The sequence below is a fragment of the Osmerus eperlanus genome, chromosome 8 (assembly GCF_963692335.1).
Source record: "Osmerus eperlanus chromosome 8, fOsmEpe2.1, whole genome shotgun sequence".
Taxonomy (NCBI): Eukaryota; Metazoa; Chordata; class Actinopteri; order Osmeriformes; family Osmeridae; genus Osmerus; species Osmerus eperlanus.
In genome coordinates, this window is record NC_085025.1 from 11,842,923 (window position 1) to 11,864,615 (window position 21,693).

At 42.6% G+C, this 21,693-nt stretch overlaps 1 protein-coding gene across 4 annotated transcripts; it reads right to left on the reverse strand.

Annotated features, from left to right (window-relative positions):
• Positions 1 to 2: 2 nt before the first annotated feature.
• On the reverse strand, positions 3 to 14,043 carry esr2a (estrogen receptor 2a). 4 transcript variants are annotated; one of them, XM_062467352.1, is made up of 11 exons: positions 13,809 to 14,043; positions 10,098 to 10,250; positions 8,959 to 9,373; positions 8,497 to 8,663; positions 7,573 to 7,689; positions 6,102 to 6,404; positions 4,375 to 4,513; positions 4,010 to 4,143; positions 3,503 to 3,686; positions 2,930 to 3,190; positions 3 to 2,239 (listed from the first exon to the last, which is right to left on the reverse strand). In XM_062467352.1, exons 3-11 carry the CDS (start codon positions 9,366 to 9,368, stop codon positions 2,200 to 2,202), a joined length of 1,755 nt encoding a protein of 584 aa, XP_062323336.1. In that variant the 5' UTR covers positions 9,369 to 9,373; positions 10,098 to 10,250; positions 13,809 to 14,043; the 3' UTR covers positions 3 to 2,199. The 4 variants fall into 4 exon arrangements, with proteins under 4 accessions (XP_062323336.1, XP_062323335.1, XP_062323338.1 ...); XM_062467351.1 differs by having other exon boundaries at positions 8,959 to 9,580; XM_062467354.1 differs by lacking the exon at positions 10,098 to 10,250.
• Between the last annotated feature and the right edge of the window lie 7,650 nt (positions 14,044 to 21,693).

A 21,693-nucleotide genomic window follows, 5' to 3' on the forward strand; every position in this document is an offset into this window, starting at 1 on the left:
TTGTAAACATTTGTTTTCATTGATCCAAGACAGGGGTGCTTTCTGACATCAGACTTCAATATCACAGTTATCGAAAATATAATATTTGACGTCTCATTCTTATTCGAATCAAATCAAAACCTTTTTCTGTATTTAAAAACCTTTTAAAAAGTTGTTCTCAAGTGCAGCAATTGGAGTAGTGGCCCATAATGGCCCCACTACAGGCACCACAACCACTACCTGTCAATCACAAACGCCTTCCGTGGGACTTCAGATTGGGCTGGGATCCCACCTCGTCTGAAGAATAGAAATGCTGCAGGAGTTCGAAATATGTGGCATCCATGATCCATGATGGCGGTTTTTCTCATACATCATATTAACCTTAAGCAATAGTCATACATCCTTTGAATGTTCTTAATTTAAATCCCTTTCTTTGCGTATTTTTTTTCCTCACAAGTGCTGGAAGAAACCTTAATAACTTTCTGGCACAGGAAATGTGTTTTTTATTATTCAAAGAGTAATTCCTACAAAACATTGATCCAAAGAACAATGTTGGAACTTCAACACTTAAAGCACACACAACATTAGAAAGAAAGACAATATAGTGTTCAAACCCAATGCTCAATGGCATCTCATGCTCATATTATTTCCATTGATATCTGTTTCTAATGGTTAGGTATTTAGCGTTTCTTTCAACAAAACTCTGAAACATTTTCTAAACCCTAACTTGTTTTTGAGGACTCCTCCCCATTTTAAAATGTTTTAAGTATGGATAATGTGTCCTCATATATGACTGAAAAGGACAAAAGAAAGTACCTTTTCATCTTCTCTTCAGTTTTCTAGTCAATCCCAGACATGCTTGATGTGTCCAATTACAGTGAGGAATCTATCAGTGAAAAGGAAGGGCCTCTGAACAGACCGAACAGGAGATTGGAAGTGCATGTATACTTCAGCTTCCAGATAATCCATAACCACAAAAGGAAAAGGATTTTAAATTGGGTCTCTATTCTGCCGGCAGCAATATGCATGACATGGGAGCAAATCACATAATGTCATACAGTATGTCACTGCAAAAAGGAACCCGACGATATGGAAATTATACACCTATAGTTTATTTGGGCTAAAAATGCCTTCTTTGAATAGAAGTAGTATTGTGAAAGGACATAGCAGTCATACATTGCACTCTTGGAATAGTATAAAACTATTCAACAAACATCCATCTCTTCATGGGTTCCCCTTTGCACTTTACCTTAGGGAGGAGGAGGGGGATGTGTTTGAAAATGATTTAAAAATACAAATCTTGTGAGGTCGGTCAGAACCAACATTTACAGAATGTGAGTGTGCCAATGCATAAAAACCAAGAATATGTGTTGGTATTCTTTCTCATCCAGGGTTGAATATTTGCTTGAGATAGGACTTTCCAAGATCAATATACAACTTGCACCACGTGAGAGAATGTGAATGCTGGCTTTGCATGGATGGTGTTTTGTCTTGTGAGTTTCAGAGGAAAACCTTCTATGGAGGAAGATAATATTCCTTCTTACACCAATACAGAGACCTAGAAACAGATTTAGCTAGAAAATGGTACTGTAACTACTAGTGCAAAATGTAGTTGTCTAAAAAAGGCAAAGACAAGAAAAGGATAGTACAGGCAAAGGAATATATATACATTTTTTAAATTTTAATGCAGACCTTTTTTCTTTAATTTGATCTTGCCCTTGGAATACATTCACATGAAAGACCTTACCAATTTTTATAATACAATAGGAGTGCAATTTTTTTGTTGTTGATTGTCAGTCAAAGCTACATATTCACTTACAAGCACAAACAATATAGAAAATAGGGTAAACTCTTTTTCTCTGCTTACAATCAACACAGACAAAAAAAGGAGATGGCTTGTGAGGGCTTTTTTCTCACAGGACACTTTTGTTGTCTTGCGAATAACAAACGACAGACTTAGAAACAAGGAGTGATTCTTTGTTGTATTTAATTGTGAGGACAAGGTCCAAGCGTAGATGATGAGATGAAGCCATTGGGATGCAACCTCGAACCCCTTATAGAGCCTGAAAGTAGTCCATGTTTGCTCATTGTTTCTGCGTCTTGACTTGGTTGTCTGGAAAGTTCCCAAACTCAAATTCACATTCTAAAAGTATCCAGAAGTAAATAGTCATTGACAAGCATGACTTTACATAATCCACCGTCGTACAACTCCTCTGCTCCTCAGTCAGCTTCCGTGTGGTAGGGATCCCCCTTGAACCAGCTAAAACAAGGAAAGACAAGCAAGTTTAGTGTGACCGCTTATCACCAATATGCAATCATGTCATCCAAACACTATAACGTTCTACCCTGTGGTTGCAGATACACTTGAATTTATTGCGAAAGAAAATCTAGCTTTGTGCCCACATCCACCCACTCTCAAAATTCTTCTAGAACTCAAGTTCTCTCTCCCATTATCTCCTCCGAGTCAAGTTGTGTCAACACTCAGATAGGCAGCACTCTATTCCCTTTGCTTTCTCATCTGTTTTCTTATTTCATCTCAACTCTTTCATGGCACTAAACAATGACTAAATGCCTTGTCATTCTGTCTCTGGTATCCTGTAAAACTGCCAGATTTATGAAGTTACTCTTTCATGGGAAACAAAACACCAGCAGGCGTTTAGCCTAAAGCCAAACTGGCAACACTGTTTACAACTTGGTAACACTGTTTATGACATTGGTTTGCTATGTAAACACACATTATCCAGTGAGGATTAAGTGGATTTTGAACTTTTTAAGGGAAAATATGTCAAGACACAAAAGCAACATGTCAATCCGCAATCCTCTTAAATGGCATGCTCTTTCTATCCTCTAAAGATAGTATGTGTGATAAAAAAATGTGGGTCGGATAAAAGTTTCCCCAGTCTTTATAGACATTTGCCGATAATAAAAAAAAAAACCATGTAAACGAAACCTGTCTATCTTTCGCTCTGAATCCTGTGGTTCCTGGGGGTCATCACTGCTGCTGCTGGAGGTCAGAGTCTGGGTAGCACAGCTGCCGGGGTTGTGAAGCTGTGGGGGTAAGCCCGCTCGGGGACAGGGGCCCGGCTGGGGGACGTAGTGGGGCAGCCGGGAGCTGTGCATGATGTGGGCATCCAGCATCTCCAGGAGCAGGTCGTACAGTGGCACCACGTTCTTCATCTTCATGCTGTGGAGGTGGTCCATGCCTTTGTTACTGCGGGGACAGAGTTCAGTAGAAACGTTGAGTCGAAAAGGGAGAATGGGAACACGGAGGGAGTCGTGAAAACAAGTTTGCCCGTTTCATCGGATACGTTCAAAACAATAGCCATGCCGCCATAGCATAGCATTGCCCGCAGCAGAATGAAAAAACCGACCAACCAAAACATAGCCATCAGTGGAATAGGATCGTGTGGTTTCACTTTTAGTGGTTTAGTCGTGGGGTCCTTTTCACGGTGTTCAAAGAGTGATATTGAATCGCGGGAGTGCAGTGCACGCTGGGTCTCGACACTGGTGGCCCGTGTCGTACCTGACATGGCGGATGTGTGACAGCAGCATGAGCAGGTGGGCCAGGCGGGTGGACTGCTGCTGGAAATTGATCCCCCTTCTGGCGATGGCCCACACCAGAGAGTCTGTCACAGAGTCCAGCAAGCACAAGAGCTTGGCACGGCTGTTGAGCTCGTCCCCCCCGTCAGAAGAGCTGAGGCACATGTCTGCCAGCACACACACAAGTACACAACACACACACACACACCTGAGTCTCCATTTAAACCAAACATTACCCATCCGCTAAATACGAAACCGGTACACACTGGAACTTCTTAAAAAAGGGATCTTAACCCGAAGCCAACCTTCGACGGATGCCCCAAACAGATAAGGATAAGACAAATATCAAACGCTAAAATGTGATATTAAACATGTGCATTTGCAAGGTTTTTTTTTTTCATGTTTTTTTTGTTTTGTCTGAATAATAAATGCTACAAACAATTATACACACACACACTGGGGCACCCAGAAGGAACACACATGAACTTACTGGAGTTGAGAAGGATCATGGCCTTGAGGCAGACATACTCCTCCTTCTGCAACTGGAGCTCTCGGAACCTGGAGGTGGCAGCCAGCAGCATGTCAAAGATCTCCACGAAGCCCTGAACACAGCTCCCCTCCTCTCTGCCCAGAGAAAACACACACACATACACACACAGACAAGCACCCGAGGCCATGTCAACACTTAACATCCCAGTTTGTCATGCAGGTATTACTGAAGGATCTGGAGGATGCATAGAACAAGCTTATACATTCGATTGGTCATTGATAAAGACGTGTGATCGATGTATTTATGACAAAAATAACTAAACTGAAACAGTCTTGTCCAACCCTGGTGTGGGTGTGAGAAGGTACCTGCTCAGTATGAGGTCGGGGGAGAAGATGAGCTTCCCAGGGTGGTCCACAGACCTCCACATGAGGCCCAGCATCAGGACCTCCAGCCAGCAACACTCCAGCAGGTGCACCTGGTCAAACAGACCCAGCTCCACAAACCCTGGAGAACAGACACATGGCGCTCAGTCCATTAAACCTAGCCGTTCCTCATAGTTCCTTTGCACTGTCAGTGTAAAGTATACTTCAAGAGCACAGAGGGTACAGTTGATGGTGATTAAGACAAATATTGACATATGTAGTGAGTAAAGTCAGGTTCTCTGTGTTGTGTCTTTAGCGTCTAAAGCCGCCAGATGAAGGGAAAACAACAGGAAGTAGGGGCTCCCTGACTAGGTACAGTTTAACATGTATCGAACTGCTTACTGTAAAAGGCAGAAAAATGATGTTTAATTTCGAGCTGTCCCTTGTGTTTCTCAAAACATTCTTAACAATTAGTTCCAGGACTAAGCATGGATGCATTGACCAAGTCAATGCTACTGAGTTAAGCTTTGCCCAGCTTAAAAGTGTTGAAGGGCTGTAATGGAATAATAGTTTATGGGGATAATTGCTGACTAATGTTGGAGAGTCAGACTCATTTGTGACATAGCTTGTCACAATTCTGATGTGCTGTTAATATATATATATATATATGTTGGTTCGATTCCCGGCCGTGCGAAATGAAGTTGTGTCCTTGGGCAAGGCACTTCACCATACTTGCCTCGGGAAGAATGTCCCTGTACTTGATGTAAGTCGCTCTGGATAAGAGCGTCTGCTAAATGACTAAGTGTAAATATCAATGAAGACCCCTTTGCTAAGAGCATAATTGTATTTTTCTGTAAAACTAACTATTTTGTCTTACAGTAATACCATCATTAAAGTGCTTAAGTGACTATGAACCCCTTTGTAAAAAAGCAAATCTTAAATGTGTGGAGAAAGTGGATAATTTTGACACATTTTCTTCTTTACCCCCCAGAAAACCTCTGGCTATGGGTCACAAACTTCCAATATGCTTAATTAAACACAGACAATGTGTCTGAGTCTTGCAGTTTGGCAGCAAGTTTATACAGAACTGTTCAGTTGAACACTAATGTCTCCTGACATAAAAAGACCATGTAGCACCGTTTGGTAGCTCTGTCCTCGAGGCATCAGAGTTGGTTTGATCAATTGAGTTGATGTTGGGTTGAATTGATTCAGTTGGTGGATTGAAGAGTGAAAACATTTGGAAATGTTGTGGAGTAATTAACGCAGCCATTTAGCAGGGGCTCGGTGGTAGTTAAACTGAATTATGTTTTTAGTATCATACTTTGTCCTGCAGTGGCATACTAGAGACTAGACATTTGCAAATAAGAAACTAACAGTAATTTCAACAAGCCCTTAAACTGAGCAATGTCAGTTTTATCCAATACTTTCCTTGTTGCATCATGGCAGGCTTAACTTTGTTTGTGGTCATTGGCTTGTTCTAGGTCCACAGCTGTGCATAAAAATAGAAAAAACTTGCTGGAATGAGCACATTTTTAACACCCAGGCTGTGATGGTCATTTGGTTCACCGGAGATGATTACGCATGGTCATAATGATGCTTACTAGACAGGGAAAATACTTCATCTGTGTCTGGGAAATGTTTCATGCATATTTAGAAGAAGAAATCGATTGATGCGAATAATATGCACACACACACACACACTCACACACACTGGCCTGACCAACACTGACCTGGGATCTTCTTGGCCCAGCTGATCATATGGACCAGCTCCTTGTCGGCTAGGTTGGTGAGTGACATCATCACACTGGCCTCCGTCAGGGGCTTATTCATGTCTCTCAGTAGGTAAATCTCGGGTGGCTCCGCCTCCATGATCAGCCCAATCAGCTGCTCAGGTGTGAGTGTGGAGCGGTGGAGCTCGGTCTCACCCATCTCATGTAAGCCCATCCTAGATCCGTTGGCCCCGCCCCGTGAGGAGAAGCGCACCACCCTCCTTGGCTGGGCTCCTCTGTAGCTGCCACGGTCTCGCCTCATACCTGAACATGAGACTGCTTTACTCACACTTCCAATGACACAATATGAAAAATCTAATCTAAAATCACACTAATTTGATGTTCCAGTAAGAATTGTGTTCTTGCCAGGCTTATAGCGTGGCTTCTCATCACATGCTAACCTCTTCATTTGTCTACGTTTACCAGTTATACAGCTATAATTGGTGTGAGGTCACACTGGTCGAGGGAAGAGCTCACTAGGTTTAGCTCTGTGGTTAGAGTGTTTGACTGCAATCTGAGAGGTCACAGGTTCAAATGCCCCTTGACAAGTGACTTTGGATAAATGTGTATGCTATAAAAGTCCATTATGTATTATAGTTATGGGTACATATACCAGTTCCCCCACATGTATATGCACTTGGCTTACGTTCATGTAAAACATGGCTTATTACATTTTGTCAGAAGTTTTCCTAAAATGAATTGCTTGGTCCTATTAAATGTTCTCTATTGTACATCTAAATAATTGTTAAGAACCTTATGAGTGTATGTAATTATACAAAGATTAGAAAAAAAAAAATATTTGTGCAAAGCAGTCCAAATGAACCTTGACAAGGAATGTCAGCAAATAATGAAATGACAAGTTTATCAATTAGATCTCCATGGCAACGCCATTTGAATTTTAGCCAGGCACAAAAAGATGAGAGGGTCTACTTGATTGAGATCTCAGACATGCACCTGGAACATGACGTGAGAAGAGGAAACTACTGGCTGAACTACAGTTGCACATATGCATGACCCCCTAACGATCATGATCAAACTAACATTACAACTGGGGAAAGATTATTAGAATATCAGTATAGCATGCTATTCGAGGAGTCAGGTGGCTGAGCTGTTAGGGAATCGGGCTAGTAATCAGAATGTTGCCGGTTTGATTCCCGGCCGTCCCAAATGACGTTGTGTTTTTTGGGCAAGGCACTTCACCTTACTTGCCTCGAGGGGGAATGTCCCTGTACTTACTGTAAGTCGCTCTGGATAAGAGTGTCTGCTAAATGTAAATGTAAAATGTAATCATATTCATTTCCATAGTTTCTATCTAGATATTCCCACTTAATGGGTATTGTGACCTAGCCAGCCGTATCAGCAAAGAAGAGAAGATCTGAGAGGGGAGGAAGAGGAGAGGAAGGGAGAGGAAGGGAGAGGAAGGGAAACTCACCACACTTCGTCATGCCGACTTCATAGCACTTGCGAAGACGGCAGGCCTGGCAGCTCTTGCGACGATTCTTATCGATAGTGCATTGGTTGGTGGCCGGGCAAATGTAGTCATTGTGTCCTAAGATGGGTGGATGGATAGACGGACAGAGGTTAAAGGTGAAAACAGAAAAGAGAGAGAAGATTGATGGAGTGGGTGAAGAGGGAGTGGAGGGAGTGGTAGATTCAAGATATTAGAAAGATAAGAAAGAATTAGGTCTGATATACTATATGACATCATACTTACTGATAGCATTTTTAACTCTGGGAGAGATAATCCAGTTAAGCAATCAAATACATGTTGTCAAAATATTGGACTGCTACTATTTACATCTACAGTATTACTCTTAGAAGGGAGTGGCAAAGACAAAGTTCAAGTTCTACAGACAACATGGAAGTGTGCCAACACAATAAAAGGGAAGTTAATGGATTGCTTGACTAGAATGGGAAGGTGTCTTCATTAGAGATTCAATAGATTCATTAAAGAATCATTATACAACAGTTTGTTCTGCCGACGTAATTTTTTTGGAGTCAGGTATCCCATGAGTGCCGTATTTAGCAATAACAGCACAGGGACTTTTCACGAAGCATGTATCCCTCCGCTTACATTAAGGACCGTTAGTCGTTGCTGGGCAGAAAAAAAGTGTTTGTGTTGCTTGGCAACAGCCCAGTCCCAGTCCAGGGGCAGAACTATATTTCATGTTGGCAGAGCCAAATCAATGACAACATTGGGGGCCCTTAACGACATACTTAGACTTTTACTAACACAACAGGGCACAATCAGCTGAATATACCAGTCTTACTGTGACAAGTATAGAGACTATAGTGTGTATATGCATGCACGAGACTGCGTACGTGCACATTGTGTGCATTTGTGTGAGCACCTTACCTTGGATGCTCCTCTTGAAGAAGGCTTTGCAGCCCTCACAGGACCACACCCCGTAGTGGTAGCCTGAAGCGTAGTCCTGACACACAGCACAGTAGTGCAGGTTGGATTTACCTCGCAGGGAAGTGACCGAGTCGTCCATGTCCTGTGTGTGCCTCCTCACGGTCTTACTGGCTCACACACACACACAGGATACAGTTATCCCCAGGAGTGGAATAGTACCATTGTAGTAAGCACAACAACTACAGACAGTGAGGAGGATCTCATAACGCAGCTCATGTGAACTGTACATGATCATTCCACTTTTGACTTTGGATACTTTTAATTATATAGTAAATCAGGACGTCAAAGTTAAAAACGCTTTGTCGACGTCTACATTATTCGTGTCATTTGTGTATTGCGTCGTGACGCTTTTTGTTTGTGTGTTGGTGGAGCTGTTTAGATAACGGGGGCACTGTTTCCTACCTGCTCTCAGACAAGGTGTGATCCTGAGGCGACAGCTCTGACCACTGGCTGTGGCTGGGCTGGGTGTGCTCGGTGCAGGACTGTGGCCGATGCAGAGCCAGCGGCGGCCCTACACGACTGTGGCTGGGCCAGAACAGGGAGGGGCTGAGAGACTGGCGAACAGAAGGGCAGTCAGGGAGCACAGGGGTGGCGTAGCCCAGCAGGGTGGAGCTATAGAAAGGCAGGGAGGGGAACTCGTGGCTGATATCGGCATAAGGGGAGGGGATACAGATGGGACGGCCAGCTTCGATGGACAGGGCCGGAGGGGATGAGCTAAAGATGGGGGAGCGGACTCGACCGCCCATCCTACTGGGGTTCACTTCCTGTAGTTGCAGAAGGGGCGTGTCTCGGTCTGGGGGACACACAGCCATTGCGACTGCAGGGCAAAATTAGCCAAGAGGTCTTAATCACATTATACAGATGACTGAAGGACCAAGAGTATGGCCAGAGTTGAAGAAACTAGCGACTGGTTTGAAGTCAGTTTTGTACTTTTTCGACTAATTAAGCAGAGTTCAAGTCAGGCTTTTGTGAGCGGGTGCATTGATCTTAGACCTGTGTCTAGTCTTGTTGCTGGCTGTGGGAGCTGTAGGTACAGACAAAAACAGTCGTCAGTATAGATTGTGGCTCTGTCCTAGAGGCAAGCCCAGTTTGTGGAATGACGTCAGTGGATGTGGATCAAGAAAATGACTAATGAGATGGACCATTTGTAGGACTGCCATTCGTAAAACTGGTCCAGTATTGCATTTTAGTGACGAATCCCAGTGTGTACTCAAAGTTGCACTCAATTTTGACCCCAGACTCTGACATCATCACCAGACACAACAACAGCTTCACTGATGTTACACAGGAATACAACTGTGGGATATAGATAGAAAATGATTGTGTAAATAATCTCATGAAGACGCATACCAAACTTGTCAGAGACAGAACTGAATGCGACTTTTTCTCTATTCAAACACCATTACCTTTCCCAAACTTTGTTTTGTTACACTTACTATAAAATGGGTGACTTATGCCATTAGTTTACACAAATTACTCCGTCTGACATAGACAGGGGGTGACAGTAATAATCTGACTGAAAATAAATATTTTGTTATTACCTAGTATATCATATAAGAGTATTTGAAAGGCTGCTATCCAATTGATTGCATCAGTCAAAGTTATGGGTTCCAGGCATCATCCTAAATCTCTCCCACCGAGGACTTCGTTGGCCAGCCAGCTTCTGAATCAGGTGTAGTTTCTGTACAACACTGCTGCAATACACAAGCACATCTTATTAAGTTGTGGTTTAAGTGTAAAGCCTTGTGCTTCACTCTCCGTTTGACATCTTTTTACAGACTGTGCGGGTGCGTCCAATCTGAGCTCAAATGATTCACTCCTGCACAATGGCCTATCAGTATGGAGCACAAACGTTTGGAACACGCCCACCTCATGGGACACGTCCGTAAAACTCCACAAGTTTCATGTTGTGTACTCACTACAGCTTACTTGCTGTCTGCCCAGGATGGCTACGCTCAAAAATGTGTGTTGTGTACTGATAGGCTACTGAGCAGAAGCTGTGAAACATCTGCGCTTCATAAATCCCATCCATCACGATGATCCTAGCAGGTTTGGCAAATTACGTCAACGCTTTTCGTCTGTGGAGGGTCTTATTTGGGAAAAATAAATCTAAACATAAAACATTTAATGATGTCCAAACTTGCTGCTGCAGTGGTATACTATATTATCCACGGCTCCTCCTCTGATGTGGTAGCGGTCCCAAATTAGTGTCACAGCTGTGCCAAAAATAAAGCTTGGCGGAATGCTTAATATTTTAATGGATATGGAGGAAATGTACAATAGTATTCTGTGGAAGTGCCTACCAAGTCATAACTATGGAGGCAGTGGTAACAGTGTGTTCTATTTTGCCCTATAAAACAATGCAGTTAACTACACAGTAGTGATATTTAAAGAAGCTACATGGTATGACAGCGTAGCAACATAGCTAACATGTAAGCATAATGGGACACGCATCGAGAGCAAAGCACAACTAAAACTGTCACCGTTGCTTCGGCGTGCCGCTGTACAACTCAAAGCTACCGTAAATCCTATCTTGAATCTGCAATGCTCAGAGTCTGTGGAGGTTTGTAAAGGTCTGGTATTGTATAGCCCGCGTAATAGTACAGCAAAACAGTACAGAGGCTAAGTTAATTATTACTGTGAGGACCAGACAGTGGTCTGCCTGAAAATAGCCAACACGTTCACCATTTACCTACTACCCTCTTGTGTTTAGACACAGTACAAGGTTCTGATGTATCAGCGATGCACGAGCTGGGGAAAAAGTAAGTATCATAACACTAACATATTGTTATTACACACCACAGTACTAACAGCGAATCACATCTGCTAAATGGATCGAATGTAAATGTCCTGTAATGTCCTGATTATTCTTTTTACTTCAGTAGTGGAGAAAAAAACGGACATGAGTCACCACCTTAAAAGATTATGGAGGGGAGGGGACTAATAAAGTCCAAAAACTATCTAAAGATAAGGGTTGGAGGGGGAGTGTTGGGACCCAATTTGACAAGTCTTGGCTTACCCATTTTGGCACACCTTCTTTCACAGCAAACCTGAGGAGTGGGGATAGCCAGCCCTGGTCAGAGTGAAACTGGTGTTGTCTCACAGGTGGTAAACAGCTGGTTACATCGCTTAGTGTGTAGTCTAGCCATCTTTCTTGAACATTGAGAACTTCTGTGTCATAAACATTTACATTTAACAATATGGGGTTTGTGTTGAGTGACTGTGATAAGAGATACTAGTTTTGCAAACAACTTTTAAATCAGGATAGTTTTTCCAGTGCATGTTTTTGTCAAGAACACTTGATTTAGTATTTATGGGTTCATTTAGACTCTTACTTGAAGTTATTGGATCTGACCTTGGCATCTCTCGTAAAACTATCTGAGCCATAAGATACAATGCTTAGGACTTTCAACATCCTTCATTATTTTCTAAAGCTAAAAACAGATGATGGGGGAGTCTTGTGTGTTTCCTTTGAAGCTTTGACCTTGCTTTAAAATCTGCATCCCTTCAAATCTGTCTGTTCTGAAAGCAGCTGGCTGATCACCGTGAGAGAGAACTCCCCTCCCATCCTGCAGGGTAAAGATACATTCCCTGTTCCGACTGACTCCCTAAACCTTCACCTAGAAAACTTCTGGAGATGTTGTTGGACATTCACTACGGTGTCAGGCCTTGTTACAAGTGGACCTGAGGTATGGGGTCATTAGCAGCAGACCAGAAAAACAACAACATGTACATTCAGTAAATCGACCACGTACGCACAGACGCACAGCTGTCCCACCAGATACCCACAGCATCATCTCCAAACCTTGGCCCATTGCATTCCTATCTAACTAAACCTTCACCAAGTCATAAGAGAGCAGTCACCGGCTGCTAGCCAGAAGGCACCTTCCAAACAAAGGCCCAAGGACGCGGCTCTTTTCCATCTTCGTGCATCATTCTCATGCCAATCGAGATTTCACTAAATAAACAGGCCTGGACAGGCGAATTTTAGTTGAAAAGGAAAGATGTAGATACTACTTGTCTTTGCTTGTGCCCAAAAGAAAATGTGTTCAACATAATTACAATGACTTAATCACAAAATGCCTTCCTTCCTCAATCTTCACTTCTTAACATTGGTATAGGTTTGTATTCTTGACACATAGAACCTCAAACACGACACTAACATTCCCATAACCTGCTCCTTCCATGCGTCAAACTTTGTGGACGTTACGCATACTTGCAAACCCACCTGAAGTTGGATGAAAAATATTAAAGGACAGGTGAAGAGCCCTAGCGAAATAGAGCCGCGGGTCTAATGACTTATGATCCTCACTTTACAATAACATGATTGTCAAAATCATCAGTTAAGAAAATATTATTGTTATTTTGAAACAAGACTGAATGAACAGTAATAATAAAAACCTGTCCGAGATTACAAAGGAATTATTTCAAAATTTACCAAATCTCTGTTTAAAATACAATGACTTTAACAGTTTCATGTTGCTTTCACTGCTGGAGTGAAATTTTATCCAGAAGAGTTTATCCTTCTGGATCCTCTTTCATGGGCTTTAGGAAAAAAACTGCCCTTTACTTGAAACATAAATATGCATTGTATTTGTACTTGCCAGAAGCTTGTGCAATAATAGAGAGAGGACAACTCGTTTCCATCTTAACTCCAGGTGATATGGCTTTTGTCCCAGCCACACACAACTAGACCTACATCATCGGGAGATGATGTATTAAGAGTTGACTAATAAGTAACTTTATTAATTATCAATAAGGGTTAGGCTAGAGGCTATCTCAAACGAGTTATGATGAGTCTTTACGCAACACGCCCTGAATAACAAATTATCATCGTTTTAAGATACGTGCTACTATTGGGTAGGCCTACTTCTGAAATCATCATGTCCCCATCACCATGTCCTCCAAACAACATAGTACGTCAATTAATAAGCACAAGCGCACCTACAGCAACAATAGTTTCAGGCCTTATAAAATGGACAATGGTTACAGTTGTATTAAGTTGTATGAATACACATTCATATTTTACAGTGCACGTTCATCGTAAATCTTACAAGTCAATTTGAAGAGAAGCAACAAGTGCGCCTGATATTAATTCATTTACTAACTGAAAGAGGGAGGAAAAAACGGGAGAAATTCCTCTTCTAATTCTTTCGATACTGGGTTCATGTAAGGTCACATGAGCTATGTAGTATGCTTAGGAAAACGACTTGATAAATAGGATAATTCCTACTTTGAAGGCTTTAACTTACCTCTGCTGGGTGATGGAGGCTAAATAGACTGCAGACAGAGCGAGGAAAGTTCCATCAGTTTGAAAACGATCATTACTCATATGTTGCCATGAGAAGTTTCTTTGTTTTGCCAATGCAGCAATGCAGTTTGGACCCGGCCGTAATAATGACAGAATCCTGAACTGGTATGAGAGTTTGATTGCTGCCTGATCCGTCTGATAGCCTGTATTGGCCAGGTTCAGTTTTTTCCCTATCCTTTTTTCTCTGCGCACCAGTAAGTGAATGGAAAATCTCCTCGTAGACAGTTTACGACGTCACTGACTAACCACACCCGCTTTCCCGCACTCTTTATCTCTCTGGTCTTTCTCTCTTACACCAAATGGACTTGGCGAAATGTTTCATGTTTTGCAAATAAGTTTTTCATAACAACTGATCAGTGAGGGCGAAATTATGCAGATAATTCCCACCTAGCCAATAAAGTCGGAAACAGCAATTAATACGTTAATGTGATTTTAGAATGCATCCGCAGTCATGTCCCTTCCATGGTCCCGACAAATCTGCCATCTTGAACCCAATGCAGAATGGACTTCTGCTCTCTGTACTCAACAGGATGCAAGTTAAAGTTTATTGTCATATGCACATTGATTCCCAGACTTCCTCAATATTTCAGATATACGTTATGGACTGACAACACCATGGCACTGTAGCCTACAAGAAGGGCCAGAGCAGACTGCACCTGCTCAGGAGACTCAAGTCGTTTGAAGTGCAGGGGGCGCTCCTCAAGACCTTCTTCGACACGGTGGTGGCATCAGCCATTTACCATGGAGTGGTCTGCTGGAACAGCAGTATGTCAACAGCTGACAGGAGGAGACTAGACAGACTGATCAGGAAGGCCAGCTCTGTCCTAGGATGCCCCTTGGACACAGTGCAGGTGGTGGGAGAGAGGAGGATGGTAGCAAAGCTATCCTCAATGATGGACAATGAATCCCACCCTATGCAGGACACTGTCTCTGCACTGAGCAGCTCCTTCGGCGACTGGCTCCTTCACCCTAGGTGCGTAAAGGAGCGGTACCACAGGTCCTTCCTGCTGCTGTGAGACTGTACAACCAGCACTGCTCTACACACACAAACACACACAGGACTCAACCACTGTAAGTAACTAATGGACACACTTAAAGGGCAAACTACTGTGCAATATTTATATTTCTTATATACCAGTGTAATAATGGACCAATACGCTGTTCCTATTGGTCCAGAATAGGATTTGTTAAAACGATTTGTTTGTAAACCTCGACCTACGGTATCGGTTAACAAACGTCTTAACAAATCTCGGTTTACAAAGGCGTTTGCAGACCTGTCGAGGAGTAAACATTTGCAGTTTATTTATATTTGGTCTCCATATGCAACTGGTGTTATCTTTTTTATAATATCTCATACTTACTTTGTAAATTGTATGTATACTTCTGTCCACTTGCCTGAATTTCCACATTGTGGGACGAATAAAGGTATATCTTATCTTATCTTAGACTTTAAAGACTTCCAACTATAAAACTGGTGCAGAACACTTCTGACGAACATTGAGTGGAGTGGAAGGCTAGTAGTGTCATTTGCCCCCTTTCCACACACACACACAAACACACGTGCGCACACACACACACATCACATCATCACGGCAACTCACAAGCGTGTGTGTGTGTGTATGCTGGCACCTGTGTGTGTGACCATTGTATCATTCTATCCGCCCCTGGCTGTGCCCCCCTGTAGATCCGGTACGTGCCTGGCCATCCCAGTGGTCATTATGGAACAGGGCAGCACATGCTTCCTTCTCCCTGCTCCTTGAATCCCCGGTTCCTTCCTTGAAAGCACCCCAGTGAGAAAACAGGCCTCTCTTCCAGGCACTCTGTGTTGTAACCGAAGGAGGAGGAGGGGGACAGAAAGCACTTCACCATGTCCTGGTTGTATGCCCCTACTGGGATCATTATTTCAGAATTGCGTCCTTGCTCTTCGTCTCTTCAAGGCCCATTTTGGTAATGGCGACCAAGGTAGCGAGGCATGTGATCTCAGTGAGCGTCTCTCCTGTTACTTGGTAATAGATGCATTAGCCTTTCAAATCTGGGTAAATTCACACAGATAGCACTACACGTGAGCTGATCTATGATCTAAAGAAAATGGCTTGATGCAACTTTTACTTGGTCTTATCTTCTATTCTATATCTGTCTAAGACTGATTATAGCTTTTGTTGTATAATCATGACCACATTTCAGCTCCTGGGTAAGTCAGCCTTTTGGGACAGGTAAGAGAAACGTCTGTTAAATTAATGTGACATCGTGAAGATAAGAAAATAAAGAGCAGCATCCTTTTTATGATTAGGGCACTTCTGGAAAATGTTACACAGTTATCTACACATTTCAGTTTAATTTTTTGGGGGATTATGTTTCTCATGTGTTTATCAGATCAAGACAGATATCCCCTCTCTCTCTCTCTCTTCTCTCTCTCTCTCTCTCTCTCTCTCTCTCTCTCTCTCTCTCTCTCTCTCTCTCTCTCTCTCTCTCTCTCTCTCTCTCTCTCTCTCTCTCTCTCTCTCTCTCTCTCTCTCTCTCTCTCTCTCTCTCCCCTCTCTCTCTCTCTCTCTCTCTCCCCTCTCCCTCTCTCTCTCTCTCTTTATATATATGTAAACATGTACTCCATGTGGGACACTAATATGTGGGGCTCCCACGTAGAATATGTATCCGAGTGGCCTTAGACACGCCCCAAATCCATTATACTTTATTGGCTTGTCTCAAATGCAGGATTTGAACTGAAAAAAGTGTATGCATGTATGCCCTCAGGGCGGAAACAGCTGGTGAAGAGAAAGAAGAAGTCCCTGCTATCCCACGACAGAGTGACCCATCATTAAGAGGAACAGAAGAGTTTATGCCCCCATCACATCCCTTCCCAGTGAAGCCAGCCACGCGGCTGTGCCCCATACCCTGGTGTGGTAGAGAGCCCATTAAACCAGGAATTAAAACAGCTCGACCCCAGGCTGGCACGATCATGCCGGGGTCAGCAGTTCGAGCCGACCTTCAGGGGCACGAAAGAGGGCATGAGTCACGTGCGGACAACTTTGTAGAAGTGAGAGAAGGAAGTTGTTTTTGTTACTTTGTCGACCTGGCATGTGCCTTCCAAATGGGTCTGAGTTTGGCATGTAAATTGGATTAAAACAAGTTTGAGAACACATTATTTGATTTCGATGCACAGGGGCCAAGCTGTTTATATATCCAGCGTATCTAGGTAAGGCTTGCATAAGGACAAGGTCTCGATTTGCGATGAGACTCAGACGTGCAAACAAAGCAATGCAGGTTACATGGAGCCCTCCGGTTCAAAGATCAGAGGTACACATCATCAAACATGGACAGTTCAGATAAAACTGAGTGATGCAGTGTCCAGACAGGGATGAAAAAATAAAAGACAGAGAGAGAGAGAGAGAGAGAGAGCGAGCAAGAGAGAGAGAGAGAGAGAGAGAGAGAGAGAGAGAGAGAGAGAGAGAGAAGAGGAATGAGAGACAAGGCCAGAAAACAAGATCCCATGATTTATAAGTGGGATTACGGGTTCAAGTCAGTTTTTCTTTTCTGCTCTTTGCAGCACATCTCCTATAACTTCTTTCCACATACTACACAAAAGCATTATTTGGGAGATGGTATAAGAGAAAGATGGCAAGATGGAACTGATGGGGTTCAGGCGTGTGTGTGTGTGTGTGTAGGTGTGTGTGTGTGTGTGTGTGTGACTGAGTGAGTGAGTGAATGAGTAAGTGAGTGAGAAAAGGAAATACAGAGGTAGAGGCAGAGGTAGAGGCAGAGGTAGAGGCAGAGGTAGAGGCAGAGGCAGGGGGAAAATAAGCCGTGGCCTGTGGATGTTCCAGAGGAGTTTCAGCGCTGGTTTCCTGTTCGACCAAACAGGTTATTTATCGGCAAGAGCACACCGTGCCTCACATTCTCTCCCGGTACACGTCATGATGTGGGAGTAGTGCTCTCCTTCCTAAATGCAATTAAAACCATCCACGAAAAAAACAAGCCAACGACCCCACAGACCTCCAGTTGGCATTCATCATTCCATTTTGAAATTGTAAAATATGTTTTCCGTCTTTCCACCAACTAATGTTGTCTCAGTAGTTGGTTCAGCCGTGAACAGGGTTTGGTACAGTGCTTCTAAAATACACACCTTTATGGGAATGGTGTACTTAAATTATTCCAATAACTCAACTCTATCTAAAGAGGCTTAATCCCTTGGTTATGTGTCTGTGCTTCTTTCATTAAGATGTGATGAAGTGCTGTTATCAATCAGCATGAGCGTTGGAGTCTCGGTAGCTGCTCCAGAACATTCCATCGAGGAGAGAAAAACATCACAAATTTGAAAAGGCAGACGATTTCATCTCTCCCAAGGTCAACGTGTATTTTCACTGCTAAAGCCTGAACCTTAACCCCATGAAGGTCAGCAGAATCGGGATGGCCAAAAAGACATTTAGACTACGAGGGAAAAGGGTTCAGCAACACTTTTAAGTCTAGGTGCTTGTAATTGGTGTTAATTGACAGAGGTCATCAGGCTTTTGTGTAGTCTGTTAGTAAGACTTATAAACACAAGTAATGTTAATGAGCACTGATTACAAGCACCAAGCCCTAACCCTCACCCTTACCAATATTATTAACACTTATATTCTCCTATAAGTATACACATACTAATGCTAATAAGCATCTTATAAGGGCCTCATAACCTACAAACCTATGCTTATGACCTGGGTCTCAAGTGTTGCTAAGTCTTTTATTCGTGAGGTGAGATTGACTTAAGCAAAGGGTCATTTAGAAATGTGCATCAACACATCAGCTATCTTGAAAAGCCTGTTAAAAATGAGCTCCTGTGGCCATCTGGCCCTTGCTCTCTAGGAGAAACATATATTTTTACCGCAGATTATTTGGGACTTTCACTTTCCTAATTAACAGTATGTCATGGAAGTTGGTATCTACTAATGGGTTTTGATGACCTTTATGCACAAAAACCTTACTTACAGTAGAGGCATGGTGAGTTTAGTGTTAACGTTTTTCAGCTGGTTTCCCATGATCTCAGATGCAAGTGCATCAGAGCGTGCATGTATGCGTGTGCACTTCAAGTTTACAAAAAAACATAGGACTCTGACAGTTCAATAGAGATGAAAAGGTACATTCCCTTTTCATGGGGAAATGTGTCTTCTTTTTTATATACTTTTATTTACATTTGAGAGGACTCCAAATATGTGAGGATGTGGGGGTATTGAAGAATGAGTGATATTTTGTTTGTGTTTTATGGCTGCTGGACATATTAAGAGTTTATCCAACGTCTTCCAGATGAAAGAGCTTGGCTTGAACATCCTTCCTTTCATGTCGCGCTGTCTCATCCAGTGTAATCTTTACAATGTCCATTAATATAATAGTTTGATTGCGTGGGGTTTTCTCCAATGTGGCTTTGACACTTGTTTGACATTTTCTATTATCTGGTAATGCATAAAAACGACTCTAAAAATGTCTCTATTTACTGCAGATTGTCTTAACTCCCAGGACTCTCCAATTACGGTTAATGGAAGAGATGTGTGTGTGTGTGTGTGTGTCTCTGTGCTTGTAGATATATATGTGCACAACTCCCTTCCTGTGTCCCATTCACCTCACTTAGGGTCACACACGGTCTAGACTCGAGCCAGCCCAGCAAATCACATTCTGTCCCTTTTGTAAAGACTTGTTTAACAGTGAGAATGTGTTTGAAGACTAAGAGTGCCCTCTGTTGGTTCTATTGTGGTAGTAGCGCACAAAAAAGGTTTTCCAAACAGGTCAAGTAGACAGCATATCTGAAACCGGCACTTAACGTGCACAAATTACCATTCATTATTCATGTGAAATGTAAGTGAACAAAATATCACTTAGTGCTCCGTTAGGATCATTTATACCTGGCCCAGACTGTATCGTTTTCTTTAGAGCTCAGTTCTTGCAATCGCAAGATAATAAGTGAGGAACAACTTTTATAACGAGTGGTGTCGTTCTCTTTTCAACCAACAGAGGTCCTAGTTGACCACAAAAACATGCAGCGCAATAAACAGTGTGCTTATTATAAAATGTAATCTTTCTTTCAGGGCAGTTTAATTACAGACAGGTTGTTTATACAAGTGGTACCTTAAAATCATGAACGTGCTCGTGCTATAAACAAAAGCTGAGCCTTTCCGAAACGTTTTCTTGAAGTTCTAGCACAGTTTTTCCATCAGTCATCTGCTCATGATGAACATGGACAGAGCCGGGGGTCAGCTCGGGGTTGAACGTTTGCAGACAAGGGCGGAAGAAAGGGGGGGTCAATGGAAGATTTTTCAGATGAGAGACTCTGAGGTTAAAGGTCAAGCTTGAACTTTCCGCACTGTCAACCTTGAGCAAGCCCTCAGTGTGTTGTAGAAAGACCATGGCAACATGTCAGATCTTATCCACATGGTTGCTGTGATTCTCCCAAAAAAATCTAAAGACTCCCTTGTTATGTCAGCCTCCTTAATTTTTGAATGGTGAATACTCTCTGTTTGAAGGGGAAATTTAAAGTCTGTAATCTTCTGTGGCAGGTGAACACAGTTCAACACACATGTAACTCAGAAATTCAAATTGTATCCAGTGTTCTTTTTTTTGCTCTGTTAAATTGCTGCACCAGTCCACACTTGACCGGTGGGGATCTCATTCTATTATGACTGTAACTGTTAGCTGCTCCTGGCATTCTCTAATCCCTGCTCTCCTCTCTCTGTCCCCCCCCACACACATCCCTTGTGGTGTGGGGGGTTTGAGTTGTCAGCACCTGCCTGGTCGTCGGTCGGCCAACGCTGGACCTGGTCGCGAGTCTCCCGGTCCTGTCCTACATCTATAAAGTTGAACACTGGATTTTGGTGTTTCAAAACCCATCGACACTGTATGACTATGTTTAGCCTGTGTTCTGCTCCTCTCTCTCACCAACCGTCTCTGGAGGAGGGGATCCCTCTCTGAATTGCTCCTCCCAAGGTTTCTTCCATTTTTTCTCCTGTTGAGAGTTTTTCTGGGAGTTTTTCCTTGTCTTCCTTGAGGGTTTAGGTTGGTTGAGGGGCAGTTCTATGGGCGTATGTGAAGCCCTCTGTGACATGCTTGCGTGTAAAAAGGGCTATACAAATACATTTGATTTGATTTTTATTTGATTCTTGTCTCTCTGTGTATATTTGTGTGTAGTTCTAGGTTTACGTGTGTCTTACTGTTGGTTTGACTAATGACAAGGCCCTTCTACAATTGAAGAATATGTTTTGGAATTACATTTATATTAATTTATAGCTAAAGGGCAGCTTTTTCACAGTTCCATGACTTAGCCTACACCCTCTTTCTCAGTCAAGGAAAATTCCAGATCATTGTGGCCAAGGACGCCCTGGCCTGGTGGTTGGTTGAGTCATTTTTCATGGGTGTGCTGATGATAATTCTGTTTGTTCACATAATACAATATTTATTGTCTGATACTCTTGTCTGCCAAAAGATTTATTCATCCCTTTTTTTCATAGAAACTGAATAGCAACCATTTTCTGAAGCCTTTTATTATCATATGAAATTATACAATTATGCAATTATGTATGCAATTATATTTTTTTGTGTCTGATGATTTGAAAGTGTCTGCCCCAAAGAAGTACTTTTGGTATTCACGGGTGGGTACCCTCTGTTCCTCCCCCATTAAAATAATTTAATATTGCGGCTGAAAATGACCGATAGAAATCACTCATCATAGACGCACACACAGCCACAGACACAGACACACACACACACACAAAAAATGAGGCGCATGACTACAGACTGTAGAGGCAATGAAATCCTTTTACTGCTGAAGTGGAGAAAAGAGGCACCCCTCATTTAGTTATGAAAGCACT